The sequence below is a fragment of the Schistocerca nitens genome, chromosome 9 (assembly GCF_023898315.1).
Source record: "Schistocerca nitens isolate TAMUIC-IGC-003100 chromosome 9, iqSchNite1.1, whole genome shotgun sequence".
Taxonomy (NCBI): domain Eukaryota; kingdom Metazoa; phylum Arthropoda; class Insecta; order Orthoptera; family Acrididae; genus Schistocerca; species Schistocerca nitens.
This window is the reverse complement of record NC_064622.1, coordinates 394,693,251-394,715,716: the sequence shown is the minus strand read 5'-3', so window position 1 is coordinate 394,715,716 and position 22,466 is coordinate 394,693,251. Positions and strand designations below refer to the sequence as shown.

At 38.2% G+C, this 22,466-nt stretch overlaps 1 protein-coding gene across 1 annotated transcript in view; it reads right to left on the bottom strand.

Annotated features, from left to right (window-relative positions):
• The window catches only part of LOC126203927 (clathrin heavy chain), a 146,713-nt gene that overhangs the window by 12,338 nt on the left and 111,909 nt on the right, over positions 1 to 22,466 (bottom strand). The window contains exons 16-28 of the mRNA XM_049938323.1: positions 15,742 to 15,960; positions 15,268 to 15,533; positions 12,786 to 12,935; positions 11,017 to 11,101; positions 10,795 to 10,940; positions 10,518 to 10,701; positions 10,251 to 10,443; positions 9,873 to 10,030; positions 2,105 to 2,250; positions 1,870 to 1,996; positions 1,613 to 1,780; positions 1,367 to 1,516; positions 875 to 1,006 (exon numbers count right to left, since the gene is read on the bottom strand). Of these exons, the coding sequence (XP_049794280.1) occupies positions 875 to 1,006; positions 1,367 to 1,516; positions 1,613 to 1,780; positions 1,870 to 1,996; positions 2,105 to 2,250; positions 9,873 to 10,030; positions 10,251 to 10,443; positions 10,518 to 10,701; positions 10,795 to 10,940; positions 11,017 to 11,101; positions 12,786 to 12,935; positions 15,268 to 15,533; positions 15,742 to 15,960 (2,124 nt within the window). The remainder of the gene's footprint in view (positions 1 to 874; positions 1,007 to 1,366; positions 1,517 to 1,612; positions 1,781 to 1,869; positions 1,997 to 2,104; positions 2,251 to 9,872; positions 10,031 to 10,250; positions 10,444 to 10,517; positions 10,702 to 10,794; positions 10,941 to 11,016; positions 11,102 to 12,785; positions 12,936 to 15,267; positions 15,534 to 15,741; positions 15,961 to 22,466) is intronic.

Genomic DNA, 22,466 nt, shown 5'->3' with positions numbered 1-22,466 from the left:
CTTTCAGCCGTTCGCAGTACCAGCACAGCAAGGCCGTTTTGGTTATTGTTGCAAGGCCATATCAGTCAATCACCCAGACTGTTGCCCTTGCAAATACTGAAAAGGCTGCTGCCCCTCTTCAGGAACCACACGTTTCTCTGGCCTCTCAACAGATACCCCTCCGTTGTGGTTGTACCTACGGTACGGCTATCTGTATCACAGAGGCACGCAAGCCTCCCCACCAACGGCAAGGTCCATGGTTCATGGGGGGTTTACAAGTATTTGGTGAGTATTTTTTATTTAAACAGAGTCAGAACCAAATTTAGCACCATCATCTGCTGTTGTGACCACCTGAAGCAGATTTTGTGCCATAGTAAACTACTTTGTTGTATATCACATGCAGTGCAGGCAGTTCCTCCATACTGTTCTAGGATTTACGTTATTTCCAATATACTAGTGCAGTAAAGGCCATTTTTGCTATTTATGTCTGCTCAATTAATCCACTTGTCTGGTCCAGTTATTTGTTTTTACCACTATCATTTACCAATTTTTATCAAAAGGAAAATTCACTCTAGCAATCTCTAAAATTACGACAGTTTCTTGCCAGTACTTCCCTTCATTGTGCAAGAAATTTAGTACATTTGACAGACACCAAAGAACACCACATTATTCTAGCTGTCAACATTTGTGATTTTTCACTTGGGGGAGGGGGAGGGGGAGGAGGAGGAGGAGGAGGAGGAGGAGGAGGTGGTTCAAAAGGAAGGGCCTGTCATTTAACCCAAGATGAGAGGACCGATCTATTTTCAATCTACTATAAATGAAAAATGAAAGAACTTTATTGAGATTCAAGTTTAAACTTTAAATGAAATGTGATATTATGAACAAACGTGTGTACCTTTGTGAAGAAGTTGACTGAACGTGTGTGATCCATACGCGGCGCCAGCACCAACAACACATCATTCAGCAGAAGGGGTTTGTAATCTAGATAGAACTGAATGGCCTTGTAGTACAGCTCTATGTTTGCAACCTGCAACATAAAATGGAATCTTAACTATTTGTACAGATCTAGACAGTAGCAACACGGTTTATGAAAAAACATTTCGAGCATAGGTCTTTCTTTGTGAAACTACTACATTTGGTGCATACAGCAATGATGTTTTTTTATCTGTCTTGCTAGTCCTGATAAACTGAGCACAATCTTCCAAGTTTCTTGCAATCAATAGACCCTAACGGAATAATTACAGAAACAGCACACGTTACGTAATACATGGACTATATTTTACATTAATTTCTATAAGTCTGTGACAATGCAATCATTTTGCATTGAATTTACAATGTTTATTTTTACAAATTCAGCAAACAAAGAATCAATGTCTACTATTATTACCTTTGTAATTATGTCTTTGAAATGTCCCTCACGCCAGGCCTCTGTTGGATGGTTCATCATTGCTATTACAGCATTATCGTATTCCTCATACTTATCATATAGGAACACTAGTTCCGCCCAAAGGTGAGCTTGCTCTGCTGCCCGCAAAACCTGAAAAGAAAGTGTACAATTGGGGTATACTGGTACGCTTAGTTACACTTATGCATTCAAAACCAGAAGTTTTACAGTCTTTCCCAAATTTCTAACCTTTGGTATGTTTACACGAGACCAGAACAGTTCCAGGTGCTCACGCATTTTGGCAGGTTTGTACTTTGAATACAAAATTGCTAGTTCTGTAAACATTCCCATGTGTGCTCTTTCCAAGCCGAGAGCAGCTTCTAGCAAATTTATCAGTTCCTCAAAATAGCCTCTGTCCTGAAATGACAACAGAAAAAATACACAAATATTGGCATTCTTGCTACTGAAAATTTTTAACAAATTTCAGCATAATTTATGTAGCTTGCCTGGTAATAGTTTATGAGATCTTCCAATTCATCTGCATGAACAACAATGTGAAGGCCACACATCTGTGCTAATCTGAATTCCTCACTGTCCACACAGGCAAAACACACTTCTTTCCACGTTCTTGTGCTATTGAAAATTATTACCAAATTGTATAAGGGATGTATTTTTATGGACACACATTACTCAATAAATAGAGTACATACAGAAAAAAGCCTTAAAAAAGAACAATGATACCTGTTTGCCTTTCTTGCCCCATCGACAGCTCCTTGGAATTCTTTCAGATGTACTAAAGTAATGGCCAGCCGGGCAAAATTTGAAACATTGTTGTACAACAATTTTGCAGCTTCATACATCCCATCATCAAAACAACGATCACCAATCTGTGAAAATACGTATTTTTATATTTTACAGTGACTACTATTTAGAGTTGCTTCATCACAAAAGTTGGTTTCCCAATACCAGGGTGGCTAGCACAGTCAGCTGATGCACTAATTAAAATTAGAGGTTTTTCCAGGTTTTAAAGGTTCAATTTTACATTTTTGAAGTTTCTTACTTTTGTTATAGTATGTAAACGATACTACCTTCCAGTCTTATTATCTAAATGTGTTGATAAACATCCGAATTTTCTACAGTAAAAGGTGCCTGCGTCAATGTTTTATATCTAAACTGAAAATAAAGAGAACAATAATGCACTGTTCTCACCAAGTATCTATAACTTAACGCTCAGCATTTTTTGTTATACTGTACATACAAAATTTTCATGTGAGGTAATTAATACTCATTTGATTTTGCTAAGCCGAGTCTCTCAATATATACAAGTATTCTAACAAAACAGTTTGCCAAATCATTTCATTTCGTGGCACCAAAAACACTAAGATCACTCAAACAAGTTCTTCCAGTAAGACTTGAAAAATAGTAAAAGAAAGAAACATTTCTATCATGAAACCTGATGAAACATACTACATTTGTTTTTTTTTTCCCCATAACTGATTGATTCTTCTTCTTGAGCCACATCTGCTGAAAACATTTTCTGTATTTCCAGTTCTTCAATTTGACTTCTCTTGCATTTTTCATGAGATTCCTCCTCCATTTTTGTTTATTGTTCCACAGTTTAAATAAATATTCCAAATACTAAGACTGTGTGTTATGCATTGTGGATGTGCTCTATTGTAATGTTTTGTGGTTCCTGGCTGAATGAGGAGAGAGTGGTATGATAGGTGGCCAGTTTCTTCTCACAACAACAAAAAATGCACACGTGGTTAAAATACACCATTACAGGAACCAATTGAATAACTTCAATGATGTACAATCTGAAGTTTCGTGGTTAACACCAATCAAATAGTAGGTACTAATTCCTCAATCTTGTCAGCGTCCCTGGCACAACTATATACAACTAACGTTCCCTCACAGCTAGCTAAGGTGCGAGGTGACGACTATCACTGTGGAAGATTAGAGCACAATGTGACATACTGGGGGAGAAGGGCAGGGGGGGGGGGGGGAGAGAGAGAGAGAGAGAGAGAGAGAGAGAGAGAGAGAGAGGGAGAGAGAGAGAGAGAGAGAGAGAGAGAACCGACAGTGGCAGCAGCCTATATGCACGCTGCACAGGGGGCGTTTGAGTGTAGCCTGGGGGCGTATGTCTTGTCATAGGCGAGCTTAGTTCAGTGCCTGCTATACAATGTTTCCTATTGATGACCAGTGAGCTGGCATAGGCGTAGACCAGTACAGAATGTATAAAACGTTTCATTGCTATACATTCAGCACCTCCTGCATCTTGGACTGAATCATAAATTCGCCATAGTTCCACATTCGCCATAGTTCCACCAGGGTTTCTTCATGCTGATTTTCCAGTAAACACTCGAGTTCACAGAGAAGCCATGCTAAATTCTTGCATTGCCATGGGATAAGAATCTTTTTAACAAAATTCTTAATTTTCTGTAAGGTTTCCACGAATTGCATGTTAAATCCATTTTATCAAGACAAGTTTCAGACCTATTGAAAGTTTTAAGGACATTCTTTACATGCAACCGACTACGAAGATTGATATATTCTCGTTTTACACAGCCTTCATGCCAAGGAGTGTAGGCAGCAACTGATGGGTCTGAACATGAAATCTCCTGTGTAAGCTTATACTTCAAAGGTGAATGCTGTCTTATTTTGGCCAATATTTCTAAAATGTATATTTGCATTTCTTGCTCTAGATGCAGAGTGTAACTCTGATGGGCTATTCACTTATTTTTAACGTTTTCTCAGTACTCAAGTAAAGATCAAACATTCTTGCTGTTACTGAATTGCTTTCATCCGTCAGGCCTATTTTCCACAAAGTAGGAATAGATTCTAAAACGTAGGGAATGATTACACCCCGCATCAGAGAAAGCTCTCACATCACTGTACACAAAGCCATGGGATATGTCGTCTGGTACTCTTGCAGAAAAGACTGAATGACCTTTTTCAAAAAGTTTTAGTGCAAGCATTTTATTGTTCAGAGCAGACAGAGAGTTCCTGAAACTCTCAAGTTGGTACAGATTTGTTTTTGTTGATTTAGAAACATTTTTAAAGTTAAGCAAAATTTCCAATGCACTGTGACCAGCAATATGATTGAACAAAAGTTTTTAGGTAAGATTGTACATTTAGATTAGTCTATTTTGCTGTTCTAGCAGGAGAATCTTTAAATAAATAAATCACTTTTGGAAATGCAATAATGTTCCAATTAGTTTTTGTTATACGCATCTTAAATTCTCCACGTGCCGCATGAAGCCCGCAACTATCTGTGTCTAGAAGAGACATCCCACTGTAAGCTTTCTTAATCTCTGTACTTAAATCTTTGAGTACCTTTAAGTTTACATTACAGCCATTCATTGATACTTTTAAAATTTTATTCCTGTTACGCATGCCAACAGAAGATTTTTAGGCCTACCAACAAATCAGCATCAGAAATGCATTGCAAAAGAAACAAAGTATTTTTCTAGATTCCAAAACCTTAAATTTATATCCATCTGTGCTTTTTGTGGAACAGTGTTTAAACTTTCATCAAATTTACAACTATACCCCCAACGCAACTAAGTAATGATAGCTATTCTTTGGTAAATAGGGGAGTAGTACAATTGACTCTACTATATGCCAGTTTCACTGTGTAGCTGCATTATTCTTGCTATTTTTGAATTGGGAAACATCAGTGGAAATATGGACACACATTCCAAAGAACTACGGAATGAGTTATGGTTCGGTACAGTACGAAGACACCAGAGTATTTCAGAACTGACGTCATCTGATCACGTGATTGACTTTAGTGATGTTTCAGCTTTCAATGACTTTGTAGATTGTAGATCTTTCAGACATTTAAGTATTTTCATGATCACATGCAATGACAGTGCTTTCTCAAATAAAAGCTCTACATTAGCTTACTTCATGAAAGACGCTTTGCATTTTAACAATCATAAAGATAGTAGCAGTGAGTGGTCAAGGAGTATGTTGCATATGCTGAAGAGATTCCATAGTTGAAGTTATGCAACCAGAGAGAAAATTTTAGATTTTTGCAATAAAAATTGTTTTCACTTTCTGAAACAATTGTGACATGCTCTTAATAGCCTATCAAGGCTATGCACAAAATACATTGTTCCTTTCGTTACCTATATTGGCAACATTGAATATGCAGAATCTATTGTTAAGAGATTGTTTGCATAGTACCTCATTTATTCAGTAAATTTTCATGAATTCAAAAGATCGCATCCCTACATTAGATAGATAAACGCTGAATGAAATAGGTTTGGCTGTCAAGAGAGAAATGCGTGAAGCCTTCCATGACCGCTGTAGCAGAATATTGTCAAATGATCTTCCAAAAAATGCAGAAATTCTGGCGGTATGTAAAGGCTGTTAGTGGCACCAATGCTGGTACCCAGTCATTTGCAAATGAGACATTAACAAACTGAGGGTAGCAAAGCAAAAGCTGAAATCCAAAACTCCATTTTCAATTGTTCCTTCACAAAGGAAAACACAGGAAAATTGCCCAAATTTGATCCTCATACCATGGAAAAAGTGAGTGAAACAAATATGATTAGTGCTTAGAGTCTGCTGAAATCTTTAAAACAGAACAAATCTCAAGGGCCCAATGGAATTCTTGTCAGATTCTATACTGAATTTGTGGCAGAGTTACCTCTCTTCTAACTATACTCTATCATGTATCCCTCAACCAAAAAAAATTATGCCCTGTGGTTGGAAGAAAACAAGGTCACACTCATTTACAAGAACAGCAGTAGAAGTGATCCAAAAGACTATCTTCTAATATCCTTGACATCAACTGGTTGCAGAATCTTAGAACATATTCCGGGTTCAAACATAATGAGGTGGTGCATCTCTAACAGAATGACCTGCATGCCAACCAGCATGTATTCTAAAAACATCAATCACACAAAACTCTACTCTTTTCTCGGATGACACATTGGAAGCTTTGGATCAAGGCAGTCATGTATATGCAATATTTCTTTATTTCTGAAAAGCAATTGACTTAGTACCACATTTACAATTACCGTCAGAAGTACAATCAGATGGGATATCAAGTGAAATTTGTGATTAGACTGAGGATGTTTTGATGGAGAGGACACATCTTATCTTGAAAGGAGAATTATCCTCAGACGTAGAAGTCACTTTTAGTGTGGCTGTGCCCAAGGGAAGTGTGTTGGGGCCCTTACTATTCACATTTTATGTTAATGACATTGTGGACAATATTAAAAATAGCATCAGACTTTTAGCAGATGATACTACTACCTAACATGAAGTATGTCTGAAATAAGCTGCGTAACTAGTCAGATCTTAATAAGATTTTAAAGAGATGCGAAGATTGGAAACTTGCTTTAAATGTTCATAAATGTAGAACTGTGAACTTCACAAAAGGAAAAAACTTCATATCCTGTGAGAATAATGTCAACAGGGGTAAGAGGATGCCGAATGTGCACAAAAGGGCAAATGAATGGTCACAGACTTGTTTGATCTGTGGGAGGGTGTCACAGAGATGCTTAATAAACTCAACTAGCAGACAGACAGATTTAAACTATCCTGAGAGAGCCTATTTACGAAGTTTCAAGAACCAGCTTCAAGTGACAACGCAAGGAATATATTAACATCCTATGTATTGCTCCCACAGAAATTTTAAGGGCAACATTAGGTTACAGCATGTACAGAGGCATTTAATCATTCTTCTCATGCTCTACACGTGAATGGAACGGGAAGAAACCCTAATAACTGGTACAATGGGAAGTACCCCTTCACTGTGGTTTGTAGACTTGAGCCCCAGCTAATTCTAGCATTTGTTTTTGTATAAATAAATGAAAAAATGTTTCTACAATTTAAAGACTGAAATAAATATGATTTATATATTCAACAAATTACATTGTTTTAGGAACCTACCTTTTTCGGGCAATGATTTTTTCCCTGTCACCACCTATCAGCTTGGGTTTCTTTGAATGTATCAGACTGGTAAGAGCTGCTTGCTCCATAAAAGAAATGTTTATTGTAGTACTGCAAAACGTACACATAGCATCTGTGTCAACATTTCCTCTCTTGACCCATAGAAACTAATTCATAAGCAGCCCAATAGGCAGTTATGCCTTTTACTTTTCCCATGGTGGAATCACAAAAATTGTTCACATTTTATCAGATCTGAACAACAACAACAACAACAACAACAACAACAACTCACATTGTATACCAACAATTTAACTTCACACTAACATTAAGTGGTACCAACGAGACAAACCCTGATGAAACAGCACAGAATGGAATAGCTTTTATACTCATTTCATTAGCTTACACTATGACAAAGCTTCTTTATAATATCTGTGTATATACAAATCAACAGCATGTATTGGGAGTGTGAAGACACATGAGCAGTCAAATTATTTACATGTGCCAGCCTTGCTGTATGCCCTGTTAACATTAGGGCCGGCCATATTTTGTCAACTTTCGAAGCCATGTTGGAAAGAGAAACAAACATGAAGGAAAACTTTTTCCTGCACACAACGTCAATTTTTGTCACTGTGACTTGTCGTTCTTGTCCAGTCTTTGGGTATATATGGAGATATGCACATGTTACATCACAATCCAGTGACACTTTTCTGCCAACCCACAAATAAGCCCATAGCAGGAATGTCATTGTATTGCTAGGATTTGATAGCCAAATGTGGATGATGATTTCGCCACTTTCCGTGCATTCTCTACTCCCTATTTGGTTGCGTCAGCACAGTAGGTCATCTGAATAAAGTGAAGAATGCACTTTCGATTTTTTTACAGAGCGAAAGAACATTAGAAAAATTACTAACTGCTTAATTACAAACCTTGAGACCTGTTTCTCTTAACAAAACCACATAGGTGACAACTTTGTGAGTTGACTATCGCATGCCATATTTAACGGGAAACTAACAGTTGGGAAACTAAGTTTCCATTCAGAGTGGATGAAAATGTGATGCATTCTTAAGATTTCATTCATACTGGTTCACCTAACTTCAATATCAATAAGGTTTCCTGCATGTCAGAAATTATGTAACATCAGAAAATGCATTTTCGTAAACTGTGTATCATCTTAATTTATTGCTGCACATAAAACTAAAATCTAAACACAGTTTAACTCTTCCAGATCACATGGATGCCAATTCCATAACTGTACATTGAGTTTGCCTATTAGAGTGAATGAAATGTGTGTCAACAAGGTTAACATGTTAATTCATCGAAGCTTTCAACACTCATTCAAAAGTATGGAAAAAATTTCTTTGGATGCTGTCGAAATCTATGAAATGTTGTATAACAGTTTCCACTTATTAGCCTGCCACTCCATAGAGAGTACATCTAGTACATTTTTTACAATATTTTCTTTCCCATCTCACGAGTTCACAATAATGACTGTCTCTCCCTAATCCATACGCTGCTGGTTTCTTAGGTAGCTGCTGTTACCTGTGGACTTTCTATAATATGTGATTTTTACGAATTTACAACTCTTGTATACATACGTGTTGTTGGAATTTCACATTTTTAGGTGTACTGAACTTGCTACTTTATAAATGTTTTGGTATCACTAGTGTTAAACCTTACTACACAGACAGAACTTAAATTTAACAGTAATTATTGCAAAAGTAGTTGAAAGTAAGTTTTAGTATTAAAATACATATGCAAACATACAATCTTTGTTTCATTTCCTTTACAGCACATTTACATCTACGGAATCACACAACACCTAAGATCAAAGCAAAATTTAGCATTTGTAGAGGAGTAGAGGGTGACACAAATTTAAACACAGAGACACAGTCCAACTTCACATTCACTGGAATCATTCGCCAAATCATTTCATGATTTAGCGAATCTTTCAGAACAACACAATCTGTGAAAATAATTTAACAATGTATGCACTAACTCATCTTTAAGAAGTCTACTATTTTCAAATGACATTTAATATGAATCATCAAATGGTTCCTTTCTATCATCTGCAGACTAGTCAAGGACTTTATAAATCATTTGCTCTCCACTTTTCTCCTCGTAACTGCACATTTTGAAACAAAATCAACTCAAAAACACACAAAACAGAACTTTAACATCAGCTAACACCCACAAAACAAGAGACTACAAGAAAGGTTTCAGAACTGAAGAGTTTTGTGCTGATATCGCTATTACCATCTAGCAATCACAGCGCAAACTATGAAGTGTGCAGACCTCACTGAAGTTTGTGGGAGCTATAAATAAATGTTTAACACCACAGAAAATTGTTGTACCTGGCAGGATGTAACAATGTCCACATGCACATTCCCTTCTCCTGCAAGCACTGTAACAGTGCATCAGCTGCATACTAAGTGTGTTTAAGAAAAAAATATTGACTTCTTTATTATGTAACAGTAATTGTAGAAGAGAGTGTTTTAAATTCCACAACTTCATTTTAATTTCCCACATTTTTCCAGTTTTCAAGGATTGCTAGCCACCCTTTATCATAAATAACAGTGGAGTACCACAATTTGTGATATTTTACCTTTTGAATGTCAGCATGGTTTGGTCCAGATATAAACTCCTCCAAGTCAGCCAGTCTATTTGTGCGTGCATATGCATAAATTAGTTCAGATTCTATGTATGATTCTCTGGCCTTCTTACGAGCCATTTGTAGGTATCTTACAAGATCTTCCCAGCTTCCTGCAGCAAAGTTTCATTTTGTTTACTGGTCTGTATGAAGAAGCTGAACACATCAGTTATGCCAACATTTTTATACAGTTTTCTGTACTGAATCAAAAATCTAATGAGCAAGAAAGTTTTGAAATTCTTTCAATTAACCACTGACCTACTGAGTATCGTAAAACACACACACACACACACACACACACACACACACACACACACCTCTTCATAGTCTTACCTGTTTTGTGAGCAGTTTCCACAACATCCATGTATGCCGATGGATCATCAGCTTTTATGAATGAGTCTATTGCTTCTTTAACCATTCCCTGCTGCAATTGAGCTTTTGCAAGCTGACTCCAAACAGCTGGTTCATTGCATCTTTCAGCAAATTCGTATGCCCGATCAAGATTTTGTACATTGTCAATCAATACCTACAAAGAAATTTAAATGAATGTATACAACTTTCACATTACTGACATACTGAATGCTCAGATGTGCACTCTACCTGGATTGCTGAAGTGTTCACATCAAATTTTTTGAAAATTGCAAATGCTTCTTCATACAACTGATTATTAATTGCAATATTTGCAATATCTGGTGCATCATAGTTATCTAAGCGGTTAATGTATTCCATTACACGGCTGCGGTCAGCTTTTATGGCTGTCAGGATCAATAAATTTTGAAGGTTTCTGTAAAGAAGATAGTTTCACAGCACTAACAGTATATTCCCTGATCAGAATGGTAATGATTTTGAATGTCACACTGGCAACACTAATACAAACCTATGGTCACTAAACACAGAATTGTCTAGGACAATTTTTTCTAGTAGCTCTATAAGTTCGTTCGGGAGATCAGCCGTCATGAAGGCCTTTACAGTTACTGATATATCCTCTGGATCCTGGGTCTCTGACAATGCAGTCTGCACCACCTAAAGAAAAATAAGTCAGTCTTACTTAAAGAATTCTTAAGAAATGGCCAATCAAAGTAATTGGTTTAATATTTACTTGGTCTATGAGAGGCCTTTTGTATGGGTTGTTTTCATTCAGCACTTCAGCCCAGAGTTCAGGATCCCTTCTTCGAACCAGATACCTGAAAATAAATTCATTGCGTTATGGAACTATGCCGTTTCATAGACACACACACACACACACACACACACACACACACACACACACACAACTTAATTAAAAATGCAATAATGATCATTAGTTTCAAGGTAACTAACAATCCCCATAGCAATACTAAAAACAAATTTAAATAAAATTGTTATGTTTGTATTAATATTCCACTGATTATAGTGAAGTACTTCTGTACTACATTACTTGTTTCACACATTAACAAAGCTATCAGATTTTATGACCAATAGAAACATGCTACAGTAAAATACCTTCCGAGACAGTATGCACTATTAACATGACAATTGCTTTCTGAAACACATCTTAGACAGTGGCCGAACAAATTTATAACCATGCAATTAAGGTTTGATGTGGAACTTCTTTGTCTGCAAATCTGGTAAGTAATTTATTGCTTTTTACAATTCTTAACTATTAGGAAGTAAAGATGTGACTGGTACAGTACAGGAAACCAACAGTAAGTCCAACAATTCTTCCCTTCAATGTCCTCAAATTCTCAAAAATTTACACAATTTAAAGGGACTGCGGCATTGAATATCAAAATCTTTCTTTGTTGGGGAGGAGGAAACCACTACAGAGTTCTAAAAATTTTCCGAACTGCATCTAGAAGTTGTTCACGTAGTAAAAAGCCACTTACTTTGCGAAGTACCTTTCAAGTGTTTTAATTTGCATGAAGTGACTTACACAATGCAATACTTCTTTTAATTATACACAAGCATTAATTTTAAGCTCATGACCTGCAGTATGTTGCCAAATTCACGAGCTTTGAAGTCCCTTCCATTAAGCCACAGAATATAGTAATTTTGTTATGGAAAGGGTAGTTGCTACTCGCCATATAGCAGAGATGCTGTGTCACAGATTGCACAACAAAAATACTGTCAGAAAAGAGCTTATCTGCAACTCCAGCATCTCCACTATATAGCGAGTAGTAAGAATCCTTTTCATAATATTGTGATAGCCCTTCCTGCATTTTCCTTTGTAGAATATAATAATCATCTGAAAACCTGCTTAGAAAAGTAATTTAGTATTTCGTGTAGTAGTCCCTGACCCTCTAAATTTCAAGTCAATGTACGCAATACTAGATTAAAGAGGAAATAAATAAGCACTAATCCAATTTCAGTACCTCCACACACACACACACACACACACACACACACACACACACACACACACACACACACACACACACGAATTCTTCCAAAAATTTTATGGGCTACCCAACACCAATTTACGAGTTTCATAGGCACTTTACATGAAAAAATTATGAAGGAACAGAGCTCAACCACATTAACAATAACTAGTAACAATAAGGTCCAAACCACATTGTGCAGAGTTTAAGAGTGTGTGTTTAATAATATTTAAGACAACAGATGCCTTTATTCCAAGTGTTCAACTTCACAAAGCAGTTCATGCTCAGGATGATGCCAAAGAAATTTACAAAAAGGGAATAAATAAGCAGCCAATCTGAACAAAGCTAAATAAAATTTCATACACAATACACTAAAAACTGCGACAACGCACTACATAGCAAAAATCTTGACATTCCCAAGCATCATGAACAAAATCAACATGTACACAACATTAAAGCAAGAAAATTCTATTAAGTTTTCAAACTAATTACCTCTTTATTTGGTTCTTACCTGGCTTCTGACTTGAACAGAGAGTTCTCATTACAAACATTAATTAGCTCTCTGTCACACTGGCCCCGTTCGTATGCAACACAAGCTAGATGAGGATCTCTCTTCTCACAGTATTTTCCTACAACACGGCTATCATAGAACTGATTCTCCCTAGGAAAGAAAAAATTATAAAGTATGTACTAAATCCATTAAGTTAGCACTTTTGCATGCATAGACAGTATTTTGGCAGTTTTAGTTAAGAAAGTTTCATTCACTTGCATACTGGGCATTTACGAACATCTACCAAGAAAATGTAGCTATCACTCAGGTGCAACAGCTCAACTGTTTAGTACAGAGGACAGCCAAACTTCTAACATTAATGTTTAAACTAGAAAGGTACATAATCTTTCATTGATTTGCACGTATACTGCCGACAGTACACACAAATCTCTGCACCACAATATTTCAGCTTGCCTCTAGAAATGCCAAACGAAAATACTGCCATACCCCCATTGAAGGAATGTAGAGTGGCAATTCATTTTCAGTAGCAGCAGAAATGTTGCAGCTGTGTAGGGCTAATCCAGATTACTTCTTTGTTACAAATTAAAAAATATATGCCACTAGTGTAGTATCTGTCAACCCAACAATTTTATTGTGTGCTGCATTGTTCTTAGACATTCAATAGTGAATGAAATATTCTGATGGGCTGAACTTCAGTATTAGCCCAAACGGAAGAAAAGTTGGCATCAGTACCTAAGAGCTATGGTATCTTCCATTTCAGATACTACACACTCCAGCTGCAGAATATTTATGAACTACACAGGATTTGTCAGAATGTTATAAAACAAAAAATGCATTACCTTTAATTTGCCAGGAGAGAGCAAGTGTAACACACAGTGTGCTTTTTTTTTTTTAAAAAAAAGAAGAAAAATCATTCATAGCCATTTCCAAGATGATCGTTAGGTTGAAAGTTAGTAGTACAGCTTAAATAGCTGCACATGAAACTGGTAGCAATCTTATTTTCAATAAACATGTTTTCACTGGGCAGTTCTTTCCTAACGTGTCTCCAGTTACAATATGCAGGACAGATTGGCATCCGACAGAACACCTAAAATTTAATTCCATATGCCCTCTACCATGCCCTATGAAGTTTTATTTCATTACACTACCACATACATAATTTCAAGAAAATTACAGAAGACTGAGGAATTGAAATTAAAGGTTAGTACAATTGACAAAACTGCTTTGACATTTTGTAAAGAGTGTATAACATTAATCTCTCACAATTTGCAACATGTTTTAAGTAACTTAAATTTCAGAAGAGGGGTTTGGCTCTATGGATCAGCGAAAGTTCACTACTCTTAAATTTATTGAAGTTCGTTAGTGTATCTAAACTGCGTTAAATTCAAACTGCTTGGTATTTATTTAAAACTTTGTATTCTTATCCTAGGTCAGCACAACTATGAAGTGTCAGAATATAGAGAAAGGAGTTCTAAGATGACCGAACAAAGAACCACAGTTTTCTATTACAATATCATCTTGTGGGGTTAACAGAACTGTCAAAGTTGGTTGCCTGCTTAAATCTCACAGTATGTTCTTTTCTAATGTTTCACTAGTGTGAAGTACTATTTATAGGTACTTCTGACACTACAGGAACTTCCACATGTTCTTTCTTTTTGTCTACTGCCATACACAATATTCTAAGGCACAAGTGGGCAAATGGCAGCCCACACCTGGCATAAAGAAGAACTTTTGGGTACACACAGAATCAGTCTTCTCAAAAGATATGTTTTGAGGTATATTTTGTTGGCTTGGCATGCCACAGAAATGCAGTACCTATAAACGTTAAAAGTCACACACACACACACACACACACACACACACACACACACACACACACACACACTATAGCTTTGACTTCATGCACTATGAGTGTCACTGTCACATCTTGAGGCAGCTCACCAACTGAACAGTTTATCACACATGTGGGTCCCATGCCTGTTCTAAGGTTTTCACCAAGATGTCAGGTGATGCACATTTATTACTTCTTACTCTTAATCTGCACCTGCATATGTTTTTAGTATCAAAAGGAATTTTATTTTAATATACAAATTTTCAGACTCTTGGCAACAATTGCAATCAACGAGCTTTCTATCATTTTAATTCATCACATGTTATTAAGTGTAAATACATGATGAAAATGAAAACATGTTTTGACATAGTGTGCACAATGCAGAACAATTCAAAATGACAACACCTCAAACATTCTCAAAATAAATCAACTTATTTTTCTAATCTGACTTATCTGCAAAACAATCTGACCAAATTTCACGTAATTAAACTGAAATGTGACTCAATCTACATGGAATTGAAAATACTAAGCAAATGCTTCCAAAATGAAAAAGCTAATATGGCAAGACTGTGCTTTGACTGGGCCTGTAAAAATGCAAACCATTAAGCTCTGACAAGCTGTATGAGTAGTCTGACATCAAATGTATCTTACTTTAAGAATCTTTCAGGATTATTGTTGCTATCTATGTAGATCTTCGCCAGGGCATTGTGTGTAGCTGGTTCTACACAGCCCTCATGAACACGAGATTCAAGCCATGGCAGAAGCAATTTCAGTCTGTTTCGTTTTTCAACTTCTTCTACCAATTCATCTGTGGAAAACTGCCCACGGACAACCAATATCAAGTTCTTTATAATATCTTCTGAACAGTCCACATCTAAAAGCCCTCCAACAACAACTGGCAACCTTGATGGATTCACCTGGAAGTTTAAACATTGCCATAAAAAGAAAAATTTAATTTTGTCATTATTGTATTATAAGTTAAATACTGCCACTTTCCATCTAAATATAGGTTATGAGAGAGACTTTACAACTGACCACATAAAATAATTAAGTAATTATAATAAGTATACTTAAACACTTTTGTACACTTTACACCACTATTGGAAAACAGATGTCTTAGTTTACCTTTTGCACATATATTTCGATGTACTTCTGCAAGTTGTTGCGATAAAGATATAGCACCAAATCGTGGACGAAATCAAATCTATCGCAAACAATGATCAATGGCAACTGGTCAGTAAGCTTTGCTTCTTTTAAGAAGTTTTTAACACGTTCTGCATTATAACAATTAGACTCTCTGCAGATACGTTCCACTTCTTTTATTTGACCAGTCTTGCACGCAGCCTGCAAAACGAAACAACAAATACAGTAATTACGTAATCTTTACATTTCTTGATAATTTTAGTCTTGACATCTTAATATTACCTAACTATATATTTTACAGAGCACCATAAATCAAGGTGTTTCAGCCCGTAAAACTACACTGAGCTTTTCCTTCTTGCTTGATGCTTTACACAACGTTCTATAATTTTACTTTTATTAGATCAGTACTAAAAACTTTAATTTTAATTTAATTATTTTAAACTTGGCTGTGTCTTAATTATGAGCATAGAAGAGTTTGTTGCCCCTCTATGGAATTTGTATTACTTTTCAATTTCCTCCTGGCTGATTTCTTTATTAATCCTATATTTACTGACTACTACTGCGTTAATAGCTGATAAGATTCTCTTACGAACATAGTTCTGCACATACTGTAATTCACTACTTTGTGAATGACCAAATAAGCTTGCATGTTATATTAATGGCATAGTTGTTTTACAAAGTGGTCAAAGATGTAAATCTGTGATGTCAAAGTACTTATAGATGGTAACTTTTCAGGATCTGCTTTTATATCTTGCTCCTTTATGCCAGCAGTTATTTTAATTTTGTTCCTTTGAAGTTCCTCAGCTGTATATTATATGAAAATGCCTTCACATATTTGGCCTCATTCTATGTGTAAGAAGACCTGCTTCAGTTCTCTCTATGGTGTATCCTAACTTTTAGATAATTAATTATACTGAAGAATTCTTTACAGATATTACACTCTGGCATTTATCAGAATCTAAATCATGTCGTAAAATGTAATGATTTCTCTACTTCTCTGAAAGTCACCTTACAATGCGGAAGGTTATTTGTGTACCATCCTCACTCCCATCCCACATTCCCTGTTCATGTCACAAAACAGTTCATGGAAAGAATGTTGGTATGCTTTCATGTAAACTTTAATCACTAATTTTATGTTCATGGTCTTTTCCCAAGATCTACGTGGAGGAAAGAATATTATGAATTGTCTCTTCTAGGAACACACACAGAATTCTAACAGCAAACCACACCATTACACAGAATGCCTCTCTCAGCACCTGCACGACACTTTTGCATTTATTATATGAATTTTTATATAAAGGCATCGCTCTTGTTTGGATCCTCATTTTCTGTATCAGTCTTACCTAGCACAGATCCTGGACAGACAAGCAATATTGAAGTACTGGGTGAATGAGAATTTTTGTAAGCTACCTCATTCTGGAAACATCCTCCAAGCTGTGGCTAAGCCATGTCTCTGCAATAGCCTTCCTTCCAGGAGTGCTAGTTCTGCAAGGTTTGCAGGAGAGCTCCTGTAGTTTGACTACACTTCCTGAGCATTCTTCCAATGAATCTCAGTGTGGCATACGGCTTTCCTGTTACTAGTTTTATTGGTCATTGCACTTTAAATTGCTCTGTACACATACTCATTAATATTTAATGGACACTACTACTTCCAGTGGCTTCTGCAGTCTTTTTATTATAGAACAATGGATCTTTCAGTTTGTTTATGTGCACTACTTTATATCTATTTATGTTGAGATGTCAACTGCAAATTCTGGCACTAACAGTTCTAGATACAATCCTTGAAAATATCACGGAACTTCCACTGTAATTAACTAGTTAATTTATATGTATTGCAGAAACTAATTGCCCTTTAAACATTCCTTGTGGTACATTCGAAACATCTTAAGATTTCTCACCACTAAGAACATCATGGTGGGTTAATTTTCTTTATGTGGGGTACCACCGCTTCTGAAGAGCAGGGATGGAAAACTTCAATTTGTCTCAACACTGTGTTGTGTTTGCTAGAAACTCTTCAGACGAATCACACAGCTTGTCTTATTCCAATGCTCATATTTTGTTCTTTAGGCAGCAGTGTGGAGCTGTATCCAAGGCCTTCCTTAAGTCACAAAGCACAGCATATACCTGGATGCTGCTATCTACTGCTTTCTGTGTCCCATGATTAAACAGCTGGATTTCACATGATCAATTTTATGCTACCCATGTTGATGACAAAAAATGAAATTTTCGGTGTCCATAAATGTCTTAAGTCAGTGCATATAGTTTTGGGCATCTGTTTTGACAGTTCTCGAGTATAGTTACGACACATGCCTTTTCAAATCACAACAAACAATTTGCTACAGTACACTGCTATTAGACATGGGTCAGATTCTTTCACAAGCTATATGTACAATCTTGGTATCCCATCTGGTCTACTATCCGCACAAAGTTGACACACTGTGCAACAGCTCACTAGAGTGACTGTAAAGACGTTTCCCATTTATGGTCACTCAAATCAGCCACCGCACTGAGTGTCAAAGTTTGCGTGGACAGTAATGGTCTTACCTCTGAAGAGATTATAGTTTTTGATTCTGTGGTTACTTATATTGATGTTTGCCTCTGATGAGCATATGACAGTTTCGAGGAGGAACCACAGTACAATCTTCCTCTGTGGAACAGTTTTGGAAAACTGTTAGTAGTACTACAGCCTTCTCTGCGTTCATCCTATGTTTTGATACCATTATGATCACAGTGTGTGTACAGACGGGTTTGATGCATTTATTGACTTTGCTTTAGAACAAAACTTCTCAGGGTTTTCTGTGGAGTCAGTAGATAGAATTTACTTTCAAATTACTTGAAAGCTTCAATGCATGGCTGGCTATATTTGTTTACATTTCTTTTTGGTTTTGTTCATGGTCTTTAAACATGTCTGCTTGTGTCTGTATATGTGTGGATGGATATGTGTGTGCACTTTCGCAACAAACTGTTGCCTCATCAGGAAAGAGGGGAAGGAGAGGGAAAGACGAAAGGATGTGGGTTTTAAGGGAGAGGGTACGGTGTCATTCCAATCCCGGGAGCGGAAAGACTTACCTTAGGGGGGAAAAAAAAGGACAGGTATATACGCACGAGTGTATACCTGTCCTTTTTCCCCCCCTAAGGTAAGTCTTTCCACTCCCGGGATTGGAATGACTCCTTACCCTATCCCTTAAAACCCACATCCTTTCGTCTTTCCCTCTCCTTCCCCTCTTTCCTGATGAGGCAACAGTTTGTTGCCAAAGCTTGAATTTTGTGTGTTTGTTTGTGTTAGTTTGTGTGTCTATCGAGCTGTCAGCGCTTCGTTTGGTAAGTCACATCATCTTTGTTTTTAGATATATGTTAATATTTTGTTACATTTACATTGGCAGGGAAGCTCCAATTATGTACTAGCTTTCTAAAATGGCTGACTAATGATGGCAGGCGTATTCCATTCCTTTCAACTCTGCTTGGCACATATCTGTCCAAGGCATATTGTACAATACTTTTAAGCTTTGTCCATGGATTCTCAACATTGGCAGTACTGGAGACTAAATTTTCATGTTGACCTCTCGAGTAATCTGTATTATATGCACATCAAAAAGAGTTTGGCATCACCCACGTACCCAGAACTCCTGAAGATAAACATTTACTGTGGATATTGTCTCACAGACAGTCCCTTTGACTGTTCTAAGATGTCACTAAACTCACCCAAAGATGTAAACAACGATGCATGAGCAGCATGTATTAAATGGGGGGGTGAGGGTCCAACAGCCGATCAGTTCCAGTCATTTCATTAGGAAGGAGGTACACTGCTTGTGTTGTCTGTAGTTCAACCAGGCCTGGATGGTCAATACCACGATTCGATCGCAGCCGCATTGTTACTTTGTGCCAGGAAGGGCTCTCAACAAGGGAAGTGTCCAGGCGTCTCAGAGTGAACCAAAATGATGTTCGGACATGGAGTAGATACAGAGAGAGACAGGAACTGTTGATGACTTACTTCGCCCAAGGATTACAACTCCAGTGGATGACCACTACCTACGGATTGTGACTGATGAACCCTGACAGCAACATCACCATGCTGAATAATGATTTTCGTGCAGCCACAGGACATCATGTTACGACTCAAACTGTGCACAATAGGCTGCACGATATGCAACTTCACTCCCGACGTCCATCTTTGCAACCACGACACCATGCAGCGTTGTACAGGGGGGGGGACCCAACATGTCGAATGGATCGCTGAGGACTGCCATCACGTTCTCTTCACCGATGAGTGTCATGTATATCTTGAACCTGACAATCATCGGAGACATGTTTGGAGGCTACCCGGTCAGGTGTTATGTGGAGCCAACACACGCCATTAGTGTGAGACTGTAATATGTCAATAGCATCACCCCACCGATAGTGCAACCATATCAGCAGCATATTGGCGAGGCATTTGCGTTTATGGACGACAATTTGTGCTCTCATTGTGCATATCTTGGTTGGTTGATTTAAAAGAGGGGGTGAGGGACCAAACTAGGTCATTGGCCCCTTGTTTCTAATGAAACAATGTGCAAGTGTGAGAATAAAACAGACGAGACGTAACACAAAACTGAAAGAAAAGACAAGAACGAAGGAAAGGCAAACAAACACTAAAAGGAACAAAAGGACAAGAAAACAGACACTAGAAACACAAGAATAAAAAAAGAAAGATTACAGTGGCTGGCCGATCATGAAAATAAAAAGGAAAAGCCAGCCAGCTTGCAACACATTAAAACCTCCACCCTAAAAGCACTAGGGTAGAACACAGAGGGACAAAGGACATGCACTAAAATTCAGATTGAATGATAAAACCGACCCTCGTGGATGAAACTTAAAACCAAATCAATGGGGCGTTGTCTGCTAAAATCAATGATAACGAGTGCAGCAACCTAGGATGAAGTTGCAGGGCAGCCAAACAAGGATAGAGCAGAATATGTGCCACTGTCAACCGGGCACCACACTGACACCGAGGTGGGTCTTCACGGAGCAGGAGGTAGCCGTGGGTCTGCCAGGCATGGCCAATGCAAAGCTGGCAGAGAACCACAGAGTCCCTGCACGAGGCCCTCGACTTCCACACATTTGTGGTCCCTTAATGGCTCGCAGTTTGTTGTATGCACTGAGATTTTGCCATTCTGTCTCCCAAAGTGGAAAAATCTTGAGGCGTAATAACTAACGCAGGTCAGTTTCGGGGATGCTGATCTACCCAAGTGGTTTCCGTGTAGCCTGTTTCGCCTGCAAGTTCATTTCCTGGGATTCAGACATGACCAGGGGTCTATATGACCCCCACTGAATGGCTGGATCGCTCCAGGGCAGAGATGGACTCCTGGATGGACACTACCGAATGATGACGAGGTTAGCACTGGTCAATAATTTCCAGGCTGCTCAAGGAGTCAGTGCATAAAAGAAATGACATCCCACGGCATGAACAGAGATACTGAAGTGCACAAGAAATGGCCACCACCTCTGCAGTGAATACACTACAACCATCGGGTAATGAATGCTGTTCAATATGGCCACTGTTTAATGTGGACAAAGCCAACGTGACCATCAGCCATCGAGTCAGAGCCCCGGCACACATTAAGAATCTAGACGAAGTGACAGCAGAGAGCCGCAAGGTTAACGAGTCCTTTGGGGCCATGTGAAAGGTCCAGACGAAGTTGCGGATGAGGCGTACACCATGGAGGTGTATGAACAGAACGCAAGAAGAGGTGGTAAAGGGAAGGACTAGTTTGGAGAGAAGGGACCGCATGCAAACCGCAATTGTTAGCCCCGATCTGGGCTGCCAATGGGGGAGATGGACTGCCACAAGCAGGAAAATGAGACTGTAATTTGGATGCTCAGGAGACGTACGAATGTGTGCAGCGTAACTGGCGAGCAGTTGTCCACATCTGATCTGCAATGGAGGGACCCTAGTCTCCAACAGTACGCTGGTCACCAAACTCACTCCAAAAGCTCCTGTCGCTAGTCTAACCCCACAGTGTTGCACAGCGCTGAGTAAATTCAATGCTGAGGGTGCTACCAAACCATAAACCACACTTCCATAGTCAATTCAAGATTGAACAAGGGCAGTGTAGAGTCACAGCAGCATAGAGCAATCTGCACCCCAATTGGTGGTGTTAGGCCAATGAAGGGCATTGAGATGATGCCAGTACTTTTGCTTAAGCTGACGGAGATGAGGAAGCTATGTCAATCGAGCATCAGAAACCAGTCCTAATAATCGATATGTCTCCACTACAGTCAGTGGAGCGTAATGAAGGTAAAGTTCAGAGTCCAGATGAACTGTACGACACTGACAGAAGTGCGTAACACACGACTTTGCGGCTGAAAACTGGAAACTGTGGGCTAGAGCCCATGATTGCACCTTGTGGATGACTTCCTGTGGGCACCGCTCAGCAACACCCGTACTGGAGCAGCAGTACAAAATGCAGTAAAAGCGGGAAGACATATGGCCGAACTTCCAGCACTTAAAGCACCTAAGCGGGTTAGGGATATAGGGCTTTACATCACAGTGTTACACCATCAGCTTGACCTTCTCGGGCAATGTATCACCCTTTAAGACCAAGATGAAGGCACCAGTGCTACCTGATTATCCGGCTGACCCCAATGGACACGCTGGACAAAATTTACACCTCGCCACTCTAAATTGGCGCACAGCTCATCGTCAGACTGAAAAAGAAGGTCGCTGCGAA